The 26,120-nt window shown below is 39.2% G+C and overlaps 2 protein-coding genes across 3 annotated transcripts in view; one reads left to right on the top strand and one right to left on the bottom strand.

Moving 5' to 3' along the window:
* The window catches only part of LOC133623014 (tRNA (uracil-5-)-methyltransferase homolog A-like), a 33,317-nt gene extending 20,524 nt beyond the window's left edge, over window positions 1-12,793 (bottom strand). The window contains exons 1-3 of one of the 2 annotated variants that reach the window (XM_072914301.1): window positions 12,570-12,793; window positions 9,210-9,779; window positions 5,748-5,856 (exon numbers count right to left, since the gene is read on the bottom strand). In XM_072914301.1, the coding sequence (XP_072770402.1) occupies window positions 5,748-5,856; window positions 9,210-9,772 (672 nt within the window). In that variant the 5' untranslated portion in view covers window positions 9,773-9,779; window positions 12,570-12,793. The remainder of the gene's footprint in view (window positions 1-5,747; window positions 5,857-9,209; window positions 9,780-12,569) is intronic. The other variant, XM_072914302.1, reaches the window with a different exon arrangement.
* Window positions 12,794-20,058: 7,265 nt separating this feature from the next.
* Window positions 20,059-26,120, top strand: part of LOC133623006 (ran-specific GTPase-activating protein-like) — a 16,024-nt gene continuing 9,962 nt past the window's right edge. The window contains exon 1 of the mRNA XM_061985892.2: window positions 20,059-20,222. Within this exon, the coding sequence (XP_061841876.2) occupies window positions 20,208-20,222 (15 nt within the window). The 5' untranslated portion in view covers window positions 20,059-20,207. The remainder of the gene's footprint in view (window positions 20,223-26,120) is intronic.

Genomic DNA, 26,120 nt, shown 5'->3' with positions numbered 1-26,120 from the left:
TGACCCACCCATAATGTGTCACATTTTTGTGTTGATTTATTGATTTTATTTTGTGGTTTGAATTCGTTTTTGGAGCTGTCATTACACATTTATCAGTATTCACATTGGTCAGTAGGGGGCAGTAGGGCGTTTCTTCCTAATTGAATGCTATCACCTGCAGACCGGAAGTGTCTTGTCATTCTGATGAGCGCGACCAGTGTGTGAACAATTGAAACGTCCTGTGTGCTTTTTCCTCCTGTATAACAGGTTAGTTTTGGTGAATCAACTCACTGAATAACATCCATGTGACCTTTTTAAGTTTAAGTACACATTCTGATGGTGGAACCTAACTCTTAAGTATTTGTGAGTTGTAGTTTGTAAATGAACACTGAAATTCAAGTATTTATTTTATTTATATATATGTATATATATATATATATATATATATATATATATATGGCTAGAATTCACTGAAAGTCAAGTATTTCTTATATATATATATATATATATATATATATATATCTTAACCACGCCCCCCGCCCCACCTCCCGAAATCGGAGGTCTCAAGGTTGGCAAGTATGAATTAAACAAAAATAAAATGCAAAACTTTTGTTTTTGCTCCCATTTTTAGGAGTTGAACTCAAGGATCTAATACTTATACTATATACACAAAAAGACCTATTCCTCTCAAATATTGTTCACAAATCTGTCTGAATCTGGGTAATTGAGCACGTATTTGCTAACATAAGATAATCCATCCAACCCTACACGTGTGGCCTATCAAGATGCTGATTAAACAGCATGATTATTGCCTTAGGCTGCCCACAATAAAAGTCCACTCTGAAATGTGCAGCTTTGGTTTCTTGCGGTCGGAAAAAGCAGTCAGTATCTGGTGTGACCCCCATTTGCCTCACATCTCCTTCACGTAGAGTTGATCAGATTGTTGATTGTGGCCTGTGGAATGTTGGTCCACTCTTCAATGGCTGTGTGAAGTTGCTGGATATTGGCAGGAACTAGAACACTACTCAGTAGCCTAGTGGTTAGAGTGTCCGTGTCATACCAAAGAGTCATACCAAAGACTATAAAATGGGAGCCATTACCGCTCTGCTTGGCACTCAGCATCAAGGGTTGGAATTAGGGGTTAAATCACCAAAATTGATTCCCGGGCACGGCACCACTGCTGCCCACTGCTCCCCTCATTTCCCAGGGGGTGATCAAGGGGATGGGGCAAATGCAGAGTACAAATTTCACCACACTTAGTGTGTGTGTGTGACAATCATTGGTACTTTAACTTTAACTGTCGTATACGCCGATCCACAGCATCCCTAACATGCTCAATGGGTGACATGTCCGGGGAGTATGCTGGCCATGCAAGAACTGGGATAGTTCCAGCTTCCAGGAATTGTGTACAGATCCCTGCAACATCATACCTGCCAACTTTTGAAATCAGAAAAACCTAGTAGCCAGGGTCCAGGGGCCCCCACAAAGTCCTGGTGGGGGGTTCAGGTTCGCCCCCTGACGCAAAATGATTGATTAGCATTCAGACAGGTTAAAATGTTGCTAAAACCATCACTTTTCTATCAGTCACAGTGACTTTTCAAAACAAAAATATTACAGCAAAAATCATATGGGTTGATTGACATGTTTATTCTGTAAGCTAACTTCAATAGTTTGAAATTATTTTGACAGTTAATGCCAGTTATCCTGTCAACCTTTCACAAGACTTCAATTTGTTAATTGAAAGTATAAACACTTTTTACAGTAAACAAATGGTAAAACAGTACTAAACAATTCCATTAAAAAAAAAATGGTGTCATTATTAACTTTCTGTCCAAGCTTGTATAATCTACTGCCTTGTTCAATTGTAAAAAATATTCTGTGCCTAAAATTCACATTTCTATCACAATTATCATACTGTAAACATGGTAAGCTAACTTCATTAAAATTAATAGTCCTGTCAATAGCATGGAATTACAATTCAAATGTCGTTTTTTTGTAAGCCTTTCAAAAGAATTCAAAATATGAAAAATTTATGAAAATTAATTTAAGCCATCAGACACTTGAAAAGTGGCACATCACATCTCTAATGTAATCATTTTAACTTTTCAACACAAATAGCACTGCAAAAATATTAAGGACATACTTCTGTATTTTGGTAGTTATGCTGTCAACATTTAACAAGATTTCTTCAACTTGGACTTGAAAGCATAAATAGTATAAACACTTTTAACAGTATAACAGTACTAAACAATTCCAATAGATAACATTGGTGTCATTACCTTTTTGTGGCTAAAATCCAAATTTAGCAACGGCATTAGACTTGTGTTTTTTTGTCCCAACGTGGTCTTTTACATCGCTAATTCCTCCGTGTCCGATCGAAAAATCTTGTCTGCACAAGGTGCAATTTGCGTAGTTTTCACCCTTTTTGGAACGGATAATTATTCCCGGATAGGCTTTTGAATATTCTTCACGGAATGACTGCAGTTTTCTTTTCGGTTTAAGACTCGTTTGCGATTTTTCTCCGGCTGATTCCATGATCGTTCGCTCGTTTGGAAACAATGGCAACAGGTGCCTCGTGCTTGGCAGCGGTGCTATAAATAGCCTCGCGCATGGCATTCGGAATGGCTCGATAGGAAGTTACGGGAAGCAGTATCGATTGTCATTGTTGTTACGCGATTTCGTGAATAAAACTTTAAAAAAAAAAAAAATTGTAATTAATGAAAAACCGTATTTTTTATTACTGCAACCGTAACCCGTAATAGGTTGATGAAAACCGTACTAATTACGGGAAAACCGGAGTAGTTGGCAGGTATGCAACATTGTCATGTTGCAACATGAGGTGATGGTCTCCAGTGAATGGCAGAACAATGCGCCTCAGGATCTCGTCACGGTATCTCTGTGCATTCAAAACGCCATCAATAAAATGTGCATGTGTTCGTTGTCCGTAACATACGCCTGCCCATACCGTAACCCCACCCCTACCACGGGCCACTCCATTCACAACGTTGATATCAGCAAACCGCTCTCCCACACGACGCAATCTACACTGAACAATCAAACTGGTGACTGTTGGATTTCATGAAATTGTGCAGTGACCGGTATACAGTGTTTCCCACACATTCATTTATTTGTGGCGGCCCGCCACGAAAGAATTACGTCCGCCACAAATGGATTTTTCGGCTTTTGACTCGCTCGACCGCTCATAAAAGCAATGGGACTCTGTCTGTGAATGGAGCTTGTAGTTACAACTCCGGTGCAGTAGGTGGCGGTAGCCTACTATGCATTGTAACTCCGCCAAAATCTTCTGGTGGGCCAGAAGAAGAAGAAGACGACGACAAAGTAAAAGAAGAACGGACCGACCAGATCAAAATGCGAGGATAATGTAGGTTATAGGTAGATAGGTTATAGCTGCATCGCTCGCGGCTCGTCATATATTTAACGTTAATCCGCGATTTCACCGAGCGTTTCACCGCCGCTGTTTGACTCGGTGGCCGGGGCAGACGCACGTAGTAACAGTCACGTGTTAATAGTGATGGGTCCGGCAACACCGATGCATCGGCGCATGCGTCGAGCTCATAAGGCAAAAACCTGTGTCAGTGCGCGTACCGCTTTTAGAAAGTCACGTGACCGATCATGAGCTGTTTTGGTCACGTGACCGATACGCGAACTGTGTCGCACTGACGCCTCCTCTGTGCCCTGTGAGCGGGTCTTTTCTACAGCCGGAGAAATAACTAAGAAGAGAAAGCGTCTAAAATTGAATAAGTTGGAAAAACGGGTTTTTTTTGTAATAAAAATGTGTAAAAAAATAAAAATAATTTCCAGGTCCACAAGCATCCTCATTCACACCACGTTCTCTTAGATTTCCATGTCATGATACATGTTCACATTATTTATTGACTGTATCTAAAAAAGATAAAAAAAGATATTTTTATTTAAATGAAGTTATGAAATAATCCTAAATGAAATACAATGACTTGGTTTATATTATTGTATATACTAGGTCATAAAATCAGTGTCAGTTGAGTCGGTCCATAGGTTGCCTGTAGGGATTTTTAATGTCCAGCAGATGTCAGTATTTAGTGACACAGTATCGACACAGTATCGACACAGTTTTGCAATGTGTCAAAACGCTTCATGAAGCCTCATCAACCCATCACTACCTGTTACCATACCGACGAGCTAACGTGTCCAGGTTATAACCCTGTTGTCAATAAACACACGTGGAGACGGTGCTTCAGATACTACATTATTACTCAAGCTAAATTGTCCACTGTCCACTGCTGCAATGAAAAGAATAAAATCTGAGCCAACCAGCTGTTAAAATGTTGTCCAGGTTAATGTTTTGGCCATTAAAGGCCCTTCATTTCAAGATTTCAACTGTGATCGGGCTTTAAACAGGTGGCTGACCTGTTCAGATGAGTGTAACTGCTACTGGTCAAATAATGTGAAATAGCATTTAATTTTACATGTATGCAATGCCATTTAAATGTAATTATAGATAATAATAATAATAATAAATACTTTGTAGTGTTGTAAATAGTCAACGGGAAGGATTTTATTAAGATCTAAGCCATGAGTACTACACAGCCAGAAAAAAACCTAGGCAGGACAAGTAAAAATATCGGGGCAAGTAGATTTGAGAAGTCGGGCAAGTAGAAAAAAACCTTAACGTTGAACCCTGCATGTGTTGAGCTGCTGCCGCTTAAGGTTAGACGGCACTGTACATAGAGCGCTTCTGCTCGTTAGTAATAAATTCTAATGTTGGATGTTCACTCCTTCACACAGATGATGTATGCACTAATTAAAGGGGCAGAGCTTTAAGAGACATTTTAGCTTTTATATTTTATAAGATATATTTTTTGTAAGAACCACAATTAATAAATATATTTCAGTGAATAACTAATTGTTCAAATCTGTATATAAATATGTACATAAAATGTTGTAATTATATTCCAACTCCGCGTTCTTCTTGGTCATCGCCGCTGCCGCCGCCACCCCCCAATCACACCACCACAAATAGATGCCTGTCCTGTGGGAAACACTGGTATATGTACACATTCTGCAAATAAAACAATTTTTGGAGTACATTAAACCCTCGTTTATCGTTAACATGACCGCAATAAATAAATCTCCACGAAATAAGAATGAATTAGAAATGAAACATTTGCATAGCAAGAGTATTAAAAAACCTGTTTATTACCTTCTAATTTTCAACATTATGAAAGCCCTCCCGACGTGAACTAACACCCTTTAGCCACCTTTATATTATTTTAATCCAAGATAGTAAAGTTAAAGTACCAATGATTGTCACACACACACTAGGTGTGGCGAAATTACTCTCTGCATTTGACCCGGAGGTGAGGGGAGCAGTGGGCTGCAGCGGTGGCCGTGCCCGGGAATCATTTTTGGTGATTTAACCCCCAATTCCAACCCTTGATGCTGAGTGCCAAGCAGGGAGGTAATGGCTCCCATTTTTATAGTCTTTGGTATGACTCGGCCGGGGTTTGAACTCACGACCTACCGATCTCAGGGCGGACACTCTAACCACTAGGCCACTGAGCAGGTGCCTGAGGCTAAGCTAATCAGTGACCACAATACTGAACAGCATTGTGATTGGTTAGGTCTCATCTAGTGGCAAATACTACAGTAGTATTGATATTTTTAGTTCAGTTACGCATTTTTCATGCTTAAAAATGCTTAATTTAGGGCAAAATGTTGTATGCATTTTCTGATCTGTAGTGTGTGTGTGTGTGTGTGGTGACACAAACCTGTGTAGGAGATGGCTGAATAGTTTCCAGGGGACAACACATTTTGTTGTATTTTCCTTTCATGTCAAAGAGCCAAGGCAATATACCTTTGTTGGTTTTGCCAATCTCTCTGATGGGAAAAGAAGAAGTTGCAGTGAATATCACACCTATCAACATTTGCATTTTGGAAAATGGACATTTTCCTGGGAAAATAGGAGAAATTAAGGGATTTTATCCCAAAAACGGTTCAGTTTTACTGGCATGCTTTTATTTTTTTAAAAAGCCTGGATTTATTACAGGCTGCAAAGATATGTGTTTCACCTTTATACGGAGTAGGGATGTAACGGTAAACGGTATAATGATAAACGTCATCGCAGGGCCAACACAGATAGACAACATTCACACACTAGGGCCCATTTAGTGTTGCCAATCAACCTATCACCAGGTGCATGTCTTTGGAGGTGGGAGGGGCCTATCCCCAGGTGCATGTCTTTGGAGGTGGGAGGGAGCCGGAGTACCCGGAGGGAACCCACGCAGTCACGGGGAGAACATGCAAACTCCACACAGAAAGATCCCGAGGCCGGGATTGAACTCAGGACCTTCGTATTGTGAGGCACATGCACTAACCCCTGTGCCACCATTTATTGAAGTTATTTAGTTTCTGCCATATTACTCTGTTAATAATGCTTATGTTGCTTTTATATGCACATTTAATTTCTACTTGAGGTACATGTAACGGTTATCTACAATAATATTTCACCTATAAACTATATCATTTTGAATCCGTGACTGTGTGGGTTCCCTCCGGTTACTCCGGCTTCCTCCCACCTCCAAAGACATGCACCTGGGGATAGGCCCCTCCCACCTCCATAGACACGCACCTGGGGATAGGCCCCTCCCACCTCCATAGACACGCACCTGGGGATAGGCCCCTCCCATCTCCAAAGACATGCACCTGGGGATAGGTTGATTGGCAACACTAAATGGTCCCGAGTGTGTGAATGTTGTCTGTCTCTGTGTAGGCCCTGCAATGAGGTGGCGACTTGTCCAGGGTGTACCCCGCCTTCCGCCCGAATGCAGCTGGGATAGGCTCCAGCACCCCCCGCGACCCCATAAGGGACAAGCGGTAGAAAATGGATGGATTATGAATGCGTTATTTGTCTTTCAAATAAAACGTAATTAAAATATTTCAGTATAAGTACTTTTTGAACATTTTGAGCACATTTAAAAATTATGCGATGCTAATGATGACCATGATAATTTGTCATAATAACTAGAGATGTCCGATAATGGCTTTTTTGCCGATATTCCGATATTGTCCAAATCTTAATTACCGATTCCGATATCAACCGACATCTACATGTAAAGTGACTTTGGGTACTTAGAAAAGCGCTATATAAATCCCAGTTATTATTATTATTAATATTAACCGATACCGATATATACAGTCCTGGAATGAACACATTATTATGCCTAATTTTGTTGTGATGCCCCGCTGGATGCATTAAACAATGTAACAAGGTTTTCCAAAATAAATCAACTCAAGTTATGGAAAAAAAATGCCAACATGGCACTGCCATATTTATTATTGAAGTCACAAAGTGCATTATTTTTTTTTTAACATGCCTCAAAACAGCAGCTTGGAATTTGGGACAGGTTGGGGAGGGTTGGGCGGGGGGGGGTGTATATTGTAGCGTCCCGGAAGAGTTAGTGCTGCAAGGGGTTCTGGGTATTTGTTCTGTTGTGTTTATGTTGTGTTACGGTGCGGATGTTCTCCCGAAATGTGTTTGTCATTCTTGTTTGGTGTGGGTTCACAGTGTGGCGCATATTTGTAACAGTGTTAAACTTGTTTATACGGCCACCCTCAGTGTGACCTGTATGGCTGTTGACCAAGTATGACTCGCATTCACTTGTGTGTGTGAAAAGCCGTAGATATTATGTGACTGGGCCGGCACGCAAAGGCAGTGCCTTTAAGGTTTATTGGCGCTCTGTACTTCTCCCTACGTCCGTGTACACAGCGGCGTTTTAAAAAGTCATAAATTTTACTTTTTGAAACCGATACCCATAATTTCCGATATTACATTTTAAAGCATTTATCGGCCGATATTATCGGACATCTCTAATAATAACCGTGATAAGAAATGTTCATACCGTGAAATCCCTAAAACGGAGTGTTACCGAGGCAGAGCGGAGAAGATTTTTTTTTTTTTTACACGTGAGATAAAACTGTGGTAATTAAAGCTGCAAGCAGCATTGGTCGGGCCCGCGTATTTGGCAGGTGCTAGTCCTAACTGTCCCAATACTTTTGTCCAGTGATAGTCATAAGTGTCCCAATACTTGTGTCTACTTTTAGTCTGAAGTGTCCCAAGACTTTTGTCTAGTGTACCTACCTTGTCTGCATTGTGTGGGCACGCTGGTGCTTCCTGCTTTTAAGCAGCCATCTTAAAAAAACAGCAGCGCAGCAGCATCAGCGCAGCGGGTCTTTGAAGGGTCATAAAATCAAAACCGGAGCAGTTAGAAAAAAAGCGCTTCTGTCATTGTAATCACAAGGGTTCAATCTCTCTCCTGTGTTAGTTTGAAGGCGAAACGACAAACGCGCTCAGAGGAGTTCGTTTTTGAAGGAAGGTGACCGGTTTTTACAAAAAAATTGTTTTGAAGGGGGAATAGCAAACTTCCTGTTGATTTTTGCTGGGGGTTGTCAATTTATGAAATGTAGGTCTAAGTGAGACCTACATAGAGGTTTTTGTTTCATGTCTCTCCGACCTTCCCAGTGGGAGTTACAGGCAGTTTTGTCATTTTTTTCTTCCGAGGAGCAGTTTTTTTTGCGTTTTATTAAAAAATTGCAGTAGAGCGCAATTTTGAGATTTGGGGTTAGGTTTTTTCATTAGATCGCAATTTTAGCCAGTCCTGACGTGTGTGTTCAGTTTGGTGAGTTTTGAAGCGTGTTAAGCGGGTCAAATTATAGCTCAAAGAGGCAAAAGTGACTGTTTTTAGTACTTTTTTGTCTTGAAGGGGGAATTGCCAACTTCCTGTTGATTTTTGCCCGAGAATATACAATTATGAAAGGTAGGTGTAAGTCAGACCTACATAGAGGTTTTTGTTTCATGTCTCTCCCTAGTGGGAGTTACAGGCAGCTTAGTTTTTTTTTTCTTTTTAGGGGGCGCTAGAGCGCAATTTTGAGTTTTTGGGTTCGGTTTTTTTATTAAAAGGCTATTTTCGCAGGTCCTGATGTGTGGGTCAAATATGGTGAGTTTTGAAGCATGTTAAGTGGGTCAAATTAGTGCTCAAAGAGGCGGCGGAAAAAAAAAGAAAGAATAATAAAACCTTACAAATTCAATAGGTCCTAAGGACTCCCTTTGGGAGTCCTTATGCAATGGGCCATGCGGGCCCTAAAAATGGTCAAATATGGAAGTTTCCCATGAAAGACATATTATATCCTCTGTGATGTCAGTTAAAGTTTGAAACTTGTGCCCGTGTACTCACTTTGCCAAGCCCTGCAGAACCCGCACAGCCTCCTGCTGCTTCCTCTTCAGCTGCTCCTCATAAGGAACATTCCACAGAGGGGTCACCACGTTGGCAATTTGGACACTCAGCTCCTCCTCGTCGCCTTCTGCTCGCTTGGCAGGAGGCTGCCCTCCTGCTCCTTCTCCCTCCTCCTGCTGCTGCTGCTTCCTCTTCCTCTGAATGGGGTCCGCTTTGGGCTTAGCCAGCCTGACGCTCAACACCTGGCCCCTCCACTGCATGCCGTGCACCATCTTCATGGCCTTGTCGCGCTCCTCCTCGTTCTTAAAGGTGACGAAGGCGAACCTGCTCAACAGCTTGACTTTGTGCGGGTTCAGGCCGTGCTTGGCCAGAAACTTCTTCAGGTCGTTAAAGCCGATGAACTTGGGAAGGTTCTGGATCTCCACTTTGAAGATCTCGGAGGTGAAGAGGTCCTGCTTGATGTAACCGTACATGCCGGGGTCGGATGTCGTGTTGGCATCATCTGTGGCTGCACGCTCCTGGGTAGGTGCTTCAGTCGCCGCACTGCTACTAGAATCTTCCATGACTCTGCTAACAAAGTCATAATATTATTTTCTCAACAAAAAAAAAATACTCTGGGAAACACCAACTAAACCAGGCCTGGGCAATTATTTTGACTCGGGGGCCAAATTTTGGGGAAAAAGTATGTCTGGGGGCCAGTATATCTTATTTTTAGGAACATTAATACAAAAACACACAATGTCTGATTGAATGCTAAAAACGTTATAACAGACCGCCTTAAAAAACTAAATGGAACTTTTATTTCTTTTACTGAATGAGACACCCGGAATGTACATGAAAATAAAGAATGTGGGATTTACAATATTAACTATGAACGATAAAACACTAAATATTTGGAGAAACAAGTGTGTCTGAGGGCCGGTATATCTGATTTTTTTAGGAACATTAATACAAAAACACACAATAATGTCTGAATTAGGGATGTCCCGATCCGATATTTGGATCGGATGCCGATATTTGCAAAAAAATGCATATCGGCAAGGCATGGGAAAATGCCGATCCAGATCCAGTTAAAAAAAAACACTCCGGTTTTCCAACGCACCGATTTAAATAATACATTCCACTTTTCTGCTGCTCCCTAATTTCCGTACCGCATTTTCCAGCACACCTTCAACACATCCACAGGTCTGTGGATTCTCACGCAGATGCTTTTAGCTGCTGACATTACACGACAGGCTCTTCTCACTCTTTCCTGTGTCTCCCTCTCACAGACAGCAAGCGCACCTTCTTACACACGTCACATATTGTCACGTCATACGTCACATACTGTCACGTCATACGTCACATACTGTCACGTCATACGTCACATACGTATACGTAGCAGCATGGCTAACGTTAGCTGTGATGCTAGCGCAGCCGTGCGAGCAACGCTCCCTCTAAGGTGCTCGCCTGTGCAATTGCGCACTGTTTAAGCGTCCTCTGCGCACGGCAAATCTATGCCACGCACAAAATCTAATAAAAAAATAAGCGCATAACAATTTTCAACACACCGACACGACAGAGAAAACCGTTTTCGTCATCATTGTTCAAATATTGTGACGTCTGTCGAGACGCTTATCTCCATTCGGTGCCACACGCCCACACCATCAAAATGCCGAGGCAAAAATTTCCACATCAACACCGTATGAAAAAATTAGTGATTTTTTTAGTTGTGATTTCCTTCTCTGCATGAAAGTTTAAAAGTAGCATATATTAATGCAGTATGAAGAAAAATGTTTTAATGTAGACATGCAAGCCTTGAAAGAAAATTTTGAAAATCAAGACTACATTTCCTGCAAATGGGTGCATTTCTACCCTATATTTTAACTTTAGATTTATTCTCATATCAAACTCTTTTGGCTGTCTTTTTGACACTTACATCCGGCGCCCCCCTCCACACCCTGGATTATAAATAATGTAAATAATTCAATGTGATTATCTTGTGTGATGACTGTATTATGATGATAGTATATATCTGATAGTATATATCTGTATCATGAATCAATTTAAGTGGACCCCGACTTAAACAAGTTGAAAAACCTATTGGGGTGTTACCATTTAGTGGTCAATTGTACGGAATATGTACTTCACTGTGCAACCTACTAATAAAAGTCTCAATCAATCAATCAAAACACATAGAATCATCATACTGCTGTGATTATATGCATCAAGTGTTCATTCAAGGCTAAGGCAAAATATCGAGATATACATCGTGTATCGCAATTATGGCCTTAAAATATCACAATATTAAAAAAAGGCCATATCGCCCAGCCCTAGTTCAATGATGCCATTTCTGTTCATGTATAATTTTGTCTATTTTGTGTTTATCCTTGAATAAACAGGTCAGTTTCTTGTTACCAACCATTGTGTATTATTCAAACTCCCCTAATTCAGCTGGCTAGTTGTTATCAAGAGTACTAAAACCCTTTTCAACATGATTCTGACAACTAAGTAGGCTAAATAACTTTAAACTTTAATACATGCTCGGATAGGCCAGTATTGGTCAGTATCGGTATCGGTCAGTATCGGTATCGGATCGGAAGTGCGAAAACAATATCGGTATCGGATCGGAAGTGCAAAAACCTGGATCGGGACATCCCTAATCTACATTTTAATATTTACATTTGATTATTTACAATCCGGGGAGGTGGGATGTGGTGGGGGGAGAGTGTTAGTTTAGGGTTGAAGTTGACTGCAGGTGTTCTTTTAGTGCGGTTTTGAAGGAGGATAGAGCTGCACTTTCTTTTACACCTGTTGGGAGTGCATTCCATATTGATGTGGCATAGAAGGAGAATGAGTTAAGACCTTTGTTAGATCACAATCTGGGTTTAACGTGGTTAGTGGATCTCCCCCTGGTGTTGTGGTTATGGCGGTCATTTACGTTATGGAAGTAGTTTGACATGTACTTCGGTATCAGGGAGGTGTAGCGGATTTTATAGACTAGGCTCAGTATATCATGCAAAAGTGCAGATTCCAACCATTGAAATACTTTGTACAGTTGAAGACTTACGGTCATCAGAAAACATCACTGCACATCATAATGGCAGCTACACTTTACATCTTAAAGATCTAAAAAAAAAATTTGGGAATGTGCGGCGGGCCAGATTGAAAAGTTAAACGGGCCACATGTGGCCCCCGGACCTTAATTTGCCAAAGGTCTGCAGTCTAAACCGACAAATACATACTTTAGTCACACTGAGGGTACACAAAAGTAACACGACAGACGGTTTAAGCGAGCATAGCCACACAGCTAAGACAACTTATTAGCACTCTGCATTCACTAACGTGAACATGTTTCAATTGAAGAAGTAACTTACTTACCTCCCGACTCTTCTTGTCAACACTACACTACTGATGTTGTGGCCGCCATCTTCATGTGACCACGTGGCGATGTGACCTTTCAACTCTCTTAAAGCGGTACGCGCTCATTTGTTGTCCCAGAGGTGGCGTTTTTCGGTGGTTTGTTGTTTTCATCAAGTCAAAATCCTGCCGGGGTGTTAATGACAAAATATACACATATTTCAGAAATGGTGTACAAATGTTTGCTTCGGCACTTCCGTACTTACATGCGCATGCGAGTCAGGCTGTGGGCGGTGACAACGGAAGTCATCTTTTTTTATTTTTTTTTATTTTTTATATATATACTTTTTTAATTTAGCTTAGCCGAGTGTCCTGGGTTCGCCTATACAGTGTATTTATCTAATAAAAAAATAAACGGGAGACATTAGAGCAGGTCCGGTAGCCACTGCTTCTTTAATGCATACTTGCCAACCTTGAGACCTCCGATTTCGGGAGGTGGGGGGTGGTGCGGCGTGGTTGGGGGCGTGGTTAAGAGGGGAGGAGTATATTGACAGCTAGAATTCACCAAGTCAAGTATTTAATACACACACACATATATATATATATATATATATATATATATATATATATATATATATATATATATATATATATATATATATATATACATACATCCTGAAAATATGCAAACAAAGCTGTGTTTAGATAACTGATACTTCAAACTTGTATAAATAAATATTAAGGAATATAACATAACTTGGCTTCTGAGAGCTTCAAAATGTAATGAATAAAATGCTAAAGTTGTTGATAAACAAGCAATAATGTTAATAATTAAATATGGTCATTTTAAATGAATTATTATGATAATTTAAAATTAATTATTTCAAATATGTTTATTTTAATGTATAATTCTATGGCTGGATGTAATAAGGAGTCAGAAAAAATACAAATAAAAATACAATTAATTTTGATGTTTTTAGCAAAATATAGTAAAAATGTATTTAGTTATTTAAAAAAAAATTAATAAATATATTTATTTTTAGGTAAGATAAACATAATAATACAATTTGTCTCTAGTCTGGATGATTTAGTTCTTGTCACCCTGTTGTCCTCCCGGAGTGAAAAAAAGGCTGTCCTCACTCAGGTCCTCATGGAGCTGGAGGGGGCGTGGCCTCCAGCTCCGGCTGAAAATCGGGAGATTTTCGGGAGAATATGTGTCCCGGGAGGTTTTCGGGAGAGGCGCTGAATTTCGGGAGTCTCCCGGAAAATTCGGGAGGGTTGGCAAGTATGCTTTAATGTAAACTTCACACACACTTATTTTTATTTTTTTTTAAATGTATTTTTTATAAACCTTTATAAATTTCAACATCTACAGTGCCTTCAAAGTTTTTTTTTTAGTTTTTTTTTTTAAACCTTTATTTATACATTTCAACAATTACAAACAGACGAGAAACAATATTTAAAATAAGTACAAAAACTAGGGATGTCCGATAATGGCTTTTTGCCGATATCCGATATTCCGATATTGTCCAACTCTGAATTATCAACCGATACCAATATACACAGTCGTGTAATTAACACATTATTATGCCTAATTTGGACAACCAGGTATGGTGAAAATAAGATCCTTTTTAAAAAACAATAATAATAAAATAAGATAAATAAATTAAAAACATGTTCTTGAATAAAAAAGAAAGTAAAACAATATAAAAACAGTTACATAGAAACTAGTAAGTAATAAAAATTAGTAAAATTAACTATTAAAGGTTAGTACTATTAGTAGACCAGCAGCACGCACAATCATGTGTGCTTATGGACTGTATCCCTTGCAGACTGTATTGATATATATTGATATATAATGTAGGAACCAGAATTATAATAACAGAAAGAAACAACCCATCCATCCATCCATCTTCTTCTGCTTATCCGAGGTCGGGTTGCGGGGGCAGCAGCCTAAGCAGGGAAGCCCAGACTTCCCTCTCCCCAGCCACTTCGTCCAGCTCTTCCCGGGGGATCCCGAGGCGTTCCCAGGCCAGCCGGGAGACATAGTCTTCCCAACGTGTCCTGGGTCTTCCTACCTGTCGGACGTGCCCTAAACACCTCCCTAGGGAGGCGTTCGGGTGGCATCCTGACCAGATGCCCGAACCACCTCATCTGGCTCCTCTCCATGTGGAGGAGCAGCGGCTTTACTTTGAGTTCCCCCCGGATGACAGAGCTTCTCACCCTATCTCTAAGGGAGAGCCCCGCCACCCGGCGGAGGAAACTCATTTTGGCCGCTTGTACCCGTGATCTTGTCCTTTCGGTCATGACCCAAAGCTCATGACCATAGGTGAGGATGGGAACGTAGATCGACCGGTAAATTGAGAGCTTTGCCTTCCGGCTCAGCTCCTTCTTCACCACAACGGATCGATACAGCGTCCGCATTACTGAAGACGCCGCACCGATCCGCCTGTCGATCTCACGATCCACTCTTCCCTCACTCGTGAACAAGACTCTGAGGTACTTGAACTCCTCCACTTGGGGCAGGGTCTCCTCCCCAACCCGGAGATGGCACTCCACCCTTTTCCGGGCGAGAACCATGGACTCGGACTTGGAGGTTCTGATTCTCATCCCAGTCGCTTCACACTCGGCTGCGAACCGATCCAGTGAGAGCTGAAGATCCTGGCCAGATGAAGCCATCAGGACCACATCATCTGCAAAAAGCAGAGACCTAATCCTGCATTTGGATCCCCTCAACGCCTTGACTGCGCCTAGAAATTCTGTCCATAAAAGTTATGAACAGAATGGGTGACAAAGGGCAGCCTTGGCGGAGTCCAACCCTCACTGGAAACGGTTCCGACTTACTGCCGGCAATGCGGACCAAGCTCTGGCACTGATCAGACAGGGAGCGGACCGCCACAATCAGACAGTCCGATACCCCGTACTCTCTGAGCACTCCCCACAGGACTTCCCGGGGTACACGGTCGAATGCCTTCTCCAAGTCCACAAAACACATGTAGACTGGTTGGGCAAACTCCCATGCACCCTCAAGGACCCTGCCGAGAGTATAGAGCTGGTCCACAGTTCCACGACCAGGACGAAAATGGAATATACCCTTCAAATTATTTTTGGAAAAATAGATTTAACATGGAGGTTGATGGCTGTTATATCTGTGGAGCTGTAGAGGATGTCAATCATCTGTGTGTGGAATGTGAGAGTGTACATGTGTTTTGGGAGGAGATCAGAGATTGGCTGAGAAACAAGGGTGAGGAGATGTCCCCATTTATATTATTCACATGTAAAAAAATACCTAAGTGTTCATCGTCTATTGTGAGCAAACTGTGGTGCTGAATTTCCCCCAGGGATCAATAAAGTACTTTCTATTCTATTCTCTATAGAAGAGATCATATTTGGTATTTTTATAAACGACTGTTACAAAGAAATGTTTGTCGACATTATTATGCTCCAGGCAAAAAAAATTCTACATAAATGTCGATTTATGAAAGTAAGGCCTACATTTTCTAATTGGCTTAATGGGTTACAATTATCAATCAAATCCTGGAGGATGAGTAAGAGTACAAAAACCCTTAAATTGATATCTTTGTTAAAAACATTTAAAGTGTACATAGCCCCTAAAGGGACATGGGTTATTTAAAAAAATATTATTATTATTATTATTTTTTAGATATGTATCTCGTGCGCACGAGATACATATCTAAAAAAATAAATAAAAATAAATTATAAAAAATAAATAAAACCCATGTCCCTTTAGGAGCTCTGTAAAAGTGATTTAGGTAGCCCTTTGTTTTAATTCTTTTTTTTTCTTCTTCATATTTTGTATTATTATTATTTATTAATATTTAATACTCTATCTGTATTTGCTTTTGTTTTCTTTCCTTGATATGTTTTGCTGATGTCGTGATTTGCTCAACCTGATGTGTAGATTGTTAGTTATGTTGAAAGTGCCTTGACTTTGTGTGCATTATAAAAGTATGTTTGTTGTTCAATAAAAAAATGAAAAAATAAAATAATAATAATAAAAATATATATTTATATATATATATATATATATATATATATATATATATATATATATATACATATATATATGTATGTGTGGGAAAAAAATCACAAGACTATTTAATCTCTACAGGCCTGTTTCATGAGGGGGGGGTACCCTCAATCATCAGGAGATTTTAATGGGAGCATTCGCATACCATGGTTTATATAGGGCACAGAGTGGGTGGGTACAGGCTGGCCTAGGCGCGTGGTGATTGGCTCATGTGTTACCTAGGAGGTGTTTCCGTCTATGGCGGCATGTTGTTACAATTTCGCTGCGCTTGTTGAGGGATGACAGGTCTGGACGGTAAATAATAAACAGTTTCTCTTTCAAGCATAGGTTGCATCTTTTATTACCACTATTGTAAGGTGTGCTGGATGCAAGAATTTGCCATGTTATTGAATATTCAACATTATTGTCTTTGAGGTCCCAAATGTGTTTGCTGAGTTCTGTGGTATTTCGCAGGTTTTTGTTCCTGAAAGAAGCCTTGTGATTGTTCCATCTGGTTTTGAATTCTCCCTCAGTTAATCCTACATATGTGTCGGATGTGTTAATGTCCTTGCGTATTACCTTAGATTGGTAGACAACTGATGTTTGTAAGCACCCCCCGTTGAGAGGGCAATCAGGTTTCTTTCGACAGTTACATCCTTTGTTGGTTTTGGAGTCGCTCTGTCTGGGGGCCGACGGCTCATTTGCAATTGTTTTGTTGTGGTTTGAGATGATTTGTCGTATATTGTTCATGCAGCTGTAGCTCAATTTAATGTTGTTCTTGTTGAATACTTTTCTTAGGGTGTTGTCTTTGGGAAAGTGTTTGTCAATCAGATTGAGGAATTTGTGTCCAATGTTCGTTGAGACGTTTTTGCTGTATGGGGGGTTGTACCAGATGATGTCGTTCCGTTTTCTGTTCTTTTTTGGCTGGGTTCCTGGCGTGGGTTCATAGGTGAGGGTGAAATTGTATCCGCTTTCATCAAGGGCTTTTTGGTACGGGGGGGTTGCTTGGTCAAATTCAGCTTTGCTAGATGACAGCATCGATAGCCTTTTATTGATTCCGGTAGGTATTCTTTTCGTGGTGGTGGGTGGGTGGTTGCTGTCATGGTGCACGTATTGGAGTGTTGTGTTGGGTTTCGTGAATGGTTGGTAGCTGTTATTTCTCAGGTTGAAAGTGACGTCAAGGAAGTTGACGGTTTGCTTGTTGGCTTCAATCGTGATCCGTAGGCCGTTCTCTTTGAAAATTTGGCATATGCGCTTCTTGGTATTCTCGCTGCTCCTTGGCGAGGCGCGACACACTGCCAGTCCGTCATCACGGTAAATACCAAGGTTCAGATTGAGGCTAGCGAGCTGGGAGAGGAGGAAACTCCCAACGAGTTCACACGTTTCTGCTCCGTCAAAACTTCCCATAGTGACGTCAAATGTTGCATTGTTCTTTTTTTGCCATGGTGTACTGTTGTGGATGAGAATGGAGTTTTTTGCGTGGATGATGATGTTTCTTTCGTTGCCTGTGATTGAGTCGTAGTCTGAGGCGAAGTCTAGTGCTTGAGTCAGTAGGTCTTGCGTGATGGAAGGGTAAAATTCCTCGATATCAAAGGAGATAAAGTTGTGCTGTTGTTTGTCTTGGATGTTTCAACCTGAGAAATAACAGCTACCAACCATTCACGAAACCCAACACAACACTCCAATACGTGCACCATGACAGCAACCACCCACCCACCACCACGAAAAGAATTCCTACCGGAATCAATAAAAGGCTATCGATGCTGTCATCTAGCAAAGCTGAATTTGACCAAGCAACCCCCCCGTACCAAAAAGCCCTTGATGAAAGCGGATACAATTTCACCCTCACCTATGAACCCACGCCAGGAAACCAGCCAAAAAAGAACAGAAAACGGAACGGCATCATCTGGTACAACCCCCCATACAGCAAAAACGTCTCAACGAACATTGGACACAAATTCCTCAATCTGATTGACAAACACTTTCCCAAAGACAACACCCTAAGAAAAGTATTCAACAAGAACAACATTAAATTGAGCTACAGCTGCATGAACAATATACGACAAATCATCTCAAACCACAACAAAACAATTGCAAATGAGCCGTCGGCCCCCAGACAGAGCGACTCCAAAACCAACAAAGGATGTAACTGTCGAAAGAAACCTGATTGCCCTCTCAACGGGGGGTGCTTACAAACATCAGTTGTCTACCAATCTAAGGTAATACGCAAGGACATTAACACATCCGACACATATGTAGGATTAACCGAGGGAGAATTCAAAACCAGATGGAACAATCACAAGGTTTCTTTCAGGAACAAAAACCTGCGAAATACCACAGAACTCAGCAAACACATTTGGGACCTCAAAGACAATAATGTTGAATATTCAATAACATGGCAAATTCTTGCATCCAGCACACCTTACAATAGTGGTAATAAAGGATGCAACCTATGCTTGAAAGAGAAACTGTTTATTATTTACCGTCCAGACCTCGATACTACGGTATCGAGCACTATTTTTTGGATAACCTTATTAAGACATATATATATATATATATATATATATATATATATATATATATATATATATACGGTATCGAGCACTATTTTTTGGATAACCTTATTAAGACATATATATATATATATATATATATATATATATATATATATATATATATATATATATATATATATATATATATATATATATATATATATGTCTTAATAAGGTTATCCAAAAAATAGTGCTCGATACCGTAGTAGAGCGCAATATATGTATGTGTGGGAAAAAAAATCACAAGACTACTTCATCTCTACAGGCCTGTTTCATGAGGGGTTCCCTCAATTGATTTATAATGCACACAAAGTCAAGGCACTTTCAACATAACCAACAGTCTACACATCAGGTTGAGCAAATCACGACATCAGCAAAACATATCAAGGAAAGAAAACAAAAGCAAATACAGATAGAGTATTAAATATTAATAAATAATAATAATACAAAATATGAAGAAGAAGAAAAAGAATTTAAAAAAAGGGCTACCTAAATCACTTTTACAGAGCTCTTAAAGGGACATGGGTTTTATTTATTTTTTATAATTTAGTTTTTTAGATATATATCTCGTGCGCTCGAGATATATATCTAAAAAAATAATAATAATAAAAAAAATAAAAAAATAAACATGTCCCTTTAGGGGCTATGTACACTTTAAATGTTTTTAACAAAGATATCAATTTAAGGGTTTTTGTACTCAATTGAGGGAACCCCTCATGAAACAGGCCTGTAGAGATGAAGTAGTCTTGTGATTTTTTTTCCCACACATACATATATTGCGCTCTACTACGGTATCGAGCACTATTTTATATATATATATATATATATATAAAAGGGACAAGCGGTAGAAAATGGATGGATGATATAAGGTCCGTCGTATGATCTACTTTGTTAAATAAAAGTTAAATAAAAACAAAAAAAACATTACTTCCGTCTCAACGTGATGACGTATCGGTCAAATTCGGCGCGCGAAACCTGGAAGAGGAAGTGAGCGAAGCTGAAGGCAAACGGCGGCCAGTTTGGGATTTGAATCTTAAAAGATAACATCCATAATCTACCAACATCTACAATATTATGGCAGACCCGAGGGTGAGGTCCCGATTCTTCGATCATCGAATGTACCATGTTTGCTTTGAAACCCATATTTGTCGACTAAACCACCATTCGATGCTTTACAATTCGCCAAAGTTTCATTGAAAAAAAAAAAACTGCGAACCCAAAACTACCGATAATGATTTGGCGATGTGTGGAAAAAGCTAAGTCGATGTTTCGGAATAATATAACAACGTAGTTTAAAATACTACCATGAAAAACGTTGTCTTTTTTTTAAAATACTTGACTGTTTAGCGCTCTGAAGTGAGCAGCCGGTCAGCATGTTAGCTAGTCTCATTAGCATGATGCTAATCGCTACGTCACTGTGCAGACGCCTGGCCTAAGAAACAACTTTCTTAACGACGACTATTGTTTATTTTTTATTTTTATTGTGCCCATTTTGTTAAGTGTCGTATGCGATCTGTTTACTCTTTTTGTCCACCAAGCACAACAGTCGCTATCCCAAGCGTGCTAACGTTAGCTCGCCTCCGCATGTTAGTTTCCCGGCTTTGCTATTTAATAATAACTTGAGTTAATGAACCGACAATTAATACTAGTCGCTAATCAACCTACCTGTTAATAACTTTATAGTTTCACCCTTTTTTGTGTAAATAATACATTTAGTCCGCAATAGCCTGTTCGTGTAAGGCCTTGTTATCAAACTAGCTAACTTTTAAGTCAGTTCTCACCGTTACACAACGTTGCCAAAACTAAAAATGGACTTAAACGTTGTCTGTTTTAGTCTTTTGGATGTTTTATTACGGTTGGTGATGTTATGGAGAATTAGTCGCATCTGGCCACTCCTTGGGTGATGCCGGTTTTTGCTGCTAACTTGCCAGCATGCATTGGAGCCATTGTCCGACTTTGTTTCATTGGTTCTTCGATGGTTTTTGATTGATTGAAACTTTTATTAGTAGATTGCACAGTACAGCAGAGGTGGGTAGAGTAGCCAGAAATTGTACTCAAGTAAGATTACTGTTACTTTAGAGATTTATTACTCAAGTAAAAGTAAGGAGTAGTCACCCAAATATTTACTTGAGTAAAAGTAAAAAGTATGTTGTGAAAAAACTACTCAAGTACGGAGTAACTGATGAGTAATTTATATGTATTTATTTTGCTGTTTTTGTTTACATGTTAAAGGTGTTTTAATGAATATACATGCATGTTTAACATATAGATTCCTTTCTTTCATGAAGACTAGAATATAAGTTGGTGTATTACCTGATTCTGATGACTTGCGTTGATTGTAATCAGACAGTAGTGATGATAACGTCCACGTTTTCAAATGGAGGAGAAGAAAAGTTCCTCCTTTCTGTCTTAATACCACATGAAAGTGGTGGGTTTTTTGGCATCTTATTTGTCCAGCTTCCATATTCGTTTTTATACACTGTACAAGAAATATATTGGCGTCAAACTCCGTAGCTTACTAGCTTGTTTGCGCTGGCTTTCGGAGACTCTTATTGTGAAAGCGCAGGTGCGATGGAGCGGCACTTTTATTGTGAAGACAGGAACGTCCTCATGTGCGGTCAGTCTTTAGGCTTTTGACGGGATGTACGGTTGAAATAAAAAAGTATCTTTTTTCCTTCACACTTTTGATTGATTGATTGGAACTTTTATTATTAGATTGCACAGTACAGTACACATTCCGTACAATTGACCACTAAATGGTAACACCCCAATAAGTTTTTCAACTTGTTTAAGTCAGGTCATGTGACCACCTGGCTCTGTTTGATTGGTCCAACGTCACCAGTGACTGCATCTGATTGGTGGAACGAAGTGAAACGTCACCAGTAAGGCAGGCACTATGAAGGTCTGTCTGACAGACCAAAACAAACAAAGCGTGCATTAACAGATCGATAAAAATTAGTAGCGAGTAGCGAGCTGAATGTATATAAAAGTAGCGGAGTAAAAGTAGCGTTCCTTCTCTATAAATATACTTAAGTAAAAGTATGTTGCATTAAAACTACTCTTAGAAGTACAATTTATCCCAAAAGTTACTCAAGTAGATGTAACGGAGTAAATGTAGCGCGTTACTACCCACCTCTGCAGTACAGTACATATTCCGTACAATTGACCACTAAATGGTAACAACCCAATAAGATTTTCAACTTGTTAAAGTCGGGGTCCACGTAAATCACTTCATGGTATAAATATATACTATCAGCATAACACAGTCATCACACAAGTTAACATACCTGCCAACTTTTGAAATCAGAAAAACCTAGTAGCCAGGGTCCAGGGGCCGCAGGCCCCGGTAGGTCCAGGACAAAGTCCTGGTGGGGGAGTTCAGGCTTCGCCCCCCCGACGCAAAATGATTATTAGCATTCAGACAGGTTAAAATGTTGCTAAAACCATCACTTTTCTATCAGTCACAGTGACTTTTCAAAACAAAAATATTACAGCAAAAATCATATGGGTTGATTGACATGTTTATTCTGTAAGCTAACTTCAATAGTTTGAAATTATTTTGACAGTTAATGCCAGTTATCCTGTCAACCTTTCACAAGACTTCAATTTGTTAATTGAAAGTATAAACAGTATAAACACTTTTTACAGTAAACAAATGGTAAAACAGTACTAAACAATGTCATTATTAACTTTCTGTCCAAGCTTGTATAATCTACTGCCTTGTTCAATTGTAAAAAAATATTCTGTGCCTAAAATTCACATTTCTATCACAATTATCATACTGTAAACATGGTAAGCTAACTTCATTAAAATTAATAGTCCTGTCAATAGCATGGAATTACAATTCAAATGTAGTTTTTTTGTAAGCCTTTCAAAAGAATTCAAAATAGGAAAAATTCATGAAAATTAATTTAAGCCACCAGACACTTGAAAAGTGGCACATCACATCTCTAATGTAATCATTTTAACTTTTCAACAGAAATAGCACTGCAAAAATATTAAGGACATACTTCTGTATTTTGGTAGTTATGCTGTCAACATTTAACAAGATTTCTTCAACTTGGACTTGAAAGCATAAATAGTATAAACACTTTTAACAGTATAACAGTACTAAAAAATTCCAATAGATAACATTGGTGTCATTACCTTTTTGTGGCTAAAATCCGAAAAACGTTGAAAGTTTTCCACTTGTATCGCTAGCAACGGCATTAGACTTGTGTTTTTTTGTCCCAACGTGGTCTTTTACATCGCTAATTCCTCCGTGTCTGATCGAAAAATCTTGTCTGCACAAGGTGCAATTCGCGTAGTTTTCACCCTTTTTGGAACGGATAATTATTCCCGGATAGGCTTTTGAATATTCATCACGGAATGACTGCAGTTTTCTTTTCGGTTTAAGACTCGTTTGCGATTTTTCTCCGGCTGATTCCATGATCGTTTGCTCGTTTGGAAACAATGGCAACGGGTGCCTCGTGCTTGGCAGCGGTGCTATAAATAGCCTCGCGCATGGCATTCGGAATGGCTCGATAGGAAGTTACGGGAAGCAGTATCGATTGTCATTGTTGTTACGCGATTTCGTGAATAAAACTTAAAAAATTTTTTTTTTTTTAAATGAATGAAAAACCGTATTTTTTATCACTGCAACCGTAACCCGGAATAGGTTGATGAAAACCGTACTAATTACGGGAAAACCGGAGTAGTTGGCAGGTATGAGTTAATCATCAGAGTATATACATTGAATTATTTACATTATGTACAATACTTACAATCCGGTGGGTGGGATGAGGAGGGTTTAGTTGATATCAGCACTTCAGTCATCAACAATTGCATTATCAGAGAAATGGACATTGAATTGTATTGAAGTATTTATTTATTCCAAACCTGCACAATACAACAACACACTTTTTTTTTTACATTTTGGCAGAGACATTTATGCAAGGCTTGAACAGGGGTTGGATGAAGCAGATGCTTATAATATCCCAACCCCTCTCACTCATTCCACATTTAACATAAACAATATAATACAAGAACAATACTATACAAACAAAAACAAGAAAAGCTCCTGTACACTAACAATACAATAGTACCACTGTTACTATGAGACAAAACACACACACATTGAAACAGTGTAGGTCTGACTTGGTAGGATATGTGCAGCGAGCAGAGAACATAGTGAGTTCAGAAAGCATAAGAACAAGTATATACATTTGATTATTTACATTTGGTTATTTACAATTCGGGGAGGTGGGATGTGGAAGAGGGAGGGTGTTAGTCAAGGGTTGTAGTTGCCTGGAGGTGTTCTTTTAGTGCGGTTTTAAAAGAGGATAGAGGTGCACTTGGGAGTGCATTCCATATTGATGTGGCATAGAAGGAGAATGAATGGTAAAAATTTCGTAGCAACAATGTTAAGGGTGTAATAGTACACAAAAATGTCGGTTCAGTACGTACCTCGGTTTAGAGGTCACGGTTCGGTTAATTTTCGGTACAGTAAGGAAAAAAACAAATATACATTATGTGGTTATTTATTTACCAAAATTTGTAAACAATGGCTTTATCCTATTAACATAACAATAACATACATATACACACAGGGTCCATTGCCAGGGTTAATGCAGTCAACATATTTAAAATAAAAACTAAATGAGATAAGGCTCAGAATTGGGTTCTTAACAAAACCTTTCTACATTCGCACCCACCTGCACAAATGTACTTCAAAATGTAACAATCAAAATAAATGTGACTTTTTTTTGTTTACTAGGGCATGCATATACAATATGCATTAGTTTGACCATTTAAAATCAACGATAATAAAAAGGAGATGCTTGGAAATAGCATAAAAATGCCCCAAAAACTCGGAAAAACGCGATTCATAGCGTTACTTTTTGGTGTAACCATAATGAGCGTTCTGTTCAGGTATATTTCTTTTATATTTTGATAAATCATCATATTTATGTATTACTAAATTTAAATAGGTCTTGATCAATCTTGAAGTTGTGTGTTTTTGATTTCAGTTTGCTTTTGACATCTTATTTAGAATTGTAGTTGAAACTTTTACAACCTTGTGTTGTGCTCATGTTGGCGTAACCAAACTAGATTTCATTTCATTATCTTATTTTGAATATTTATTCCCTTTTTTACATTTAGTATATTTAAATATTCATTTAAAAACATTGAATACATTTCAAATATCAATAAAATGCAATTGCCTTCATCTTATATGGTAATAATTTCACCACACCTAGTGTGTGTGACAATCATTGGTACTTAAATGTTTAGTTACACCAAGTCATGAGCGTAACACTAAGCTTCATCACTTTGACTTGCAATATCTCTAATTCTGGTGGTGTTTTATGCTTTTTTCTTTTTGGAACATGTACTACACATATAATACAATAAAGTCCCGTATACAATTATGTTTCTAGCAATACTTTAATTTTGCCTTTGAAAGTAACAATCCAATGTCCATTAGTGGAGCTGTACACACATATAAAGTGCAACATTAAACTGCTTCAAGTTGTTGCTCGGATTAAATAAAATGACAAAACTTTTCTTCTACATACAAAAAGTGCAACATTAAACAGTTTCAAGTCAACTCAGCCTCAGATTAACTTTTCTTCCCCCCCCCCAGCCTTTAACCCTGGTGACTTTCACTCAATTTTCATGTTTTTTGCCAGCAAAATCAGTTTATCCACATTGTCTGCAGAAAGAGCAGACCTGCTTGCAGTTAAAATGTCTCCAGCTGTGGAAAATACCCATTGGCTGGGCACGGAGGTAGCAGGTATGGCGAGGTAGTGCCTGGCTAACTTGGCAGTAAGAGGATATATGGGCTCATTGTTCTTCCACCATAGAAGTGGCTCAAAATCTAGTTTTTAATGCAATATAGTCTTAAATCTGCTGCTATAAAAACATTTGTTATTGCTTTAGCCCTGCCTGACTCGCCAAGGAGAGGCTGCTTGAATGTGGTGGGAGCTGTTTGTTCGTCTTTCTCTT

The sequence above is a fragment of the Nerophis lumbriciformis genome, linkage group LG12 (assembly GCF_033978685.3).
Source record: "Nerophis lumbriciformis linkage group LG12, RoL_Nlum_v2.1, whole genome shotgun sequence".
Taxonomy (NCBI): Eukaryota; Metazoa; Chordata; class Actinopteri; order Syngnathiformes; family Syngnathidae; genus Nerophis; species Nerophis lumbriciformis.
This window is presented reverse-complemented; position numbering and strand designations above follow the sequence as displayed.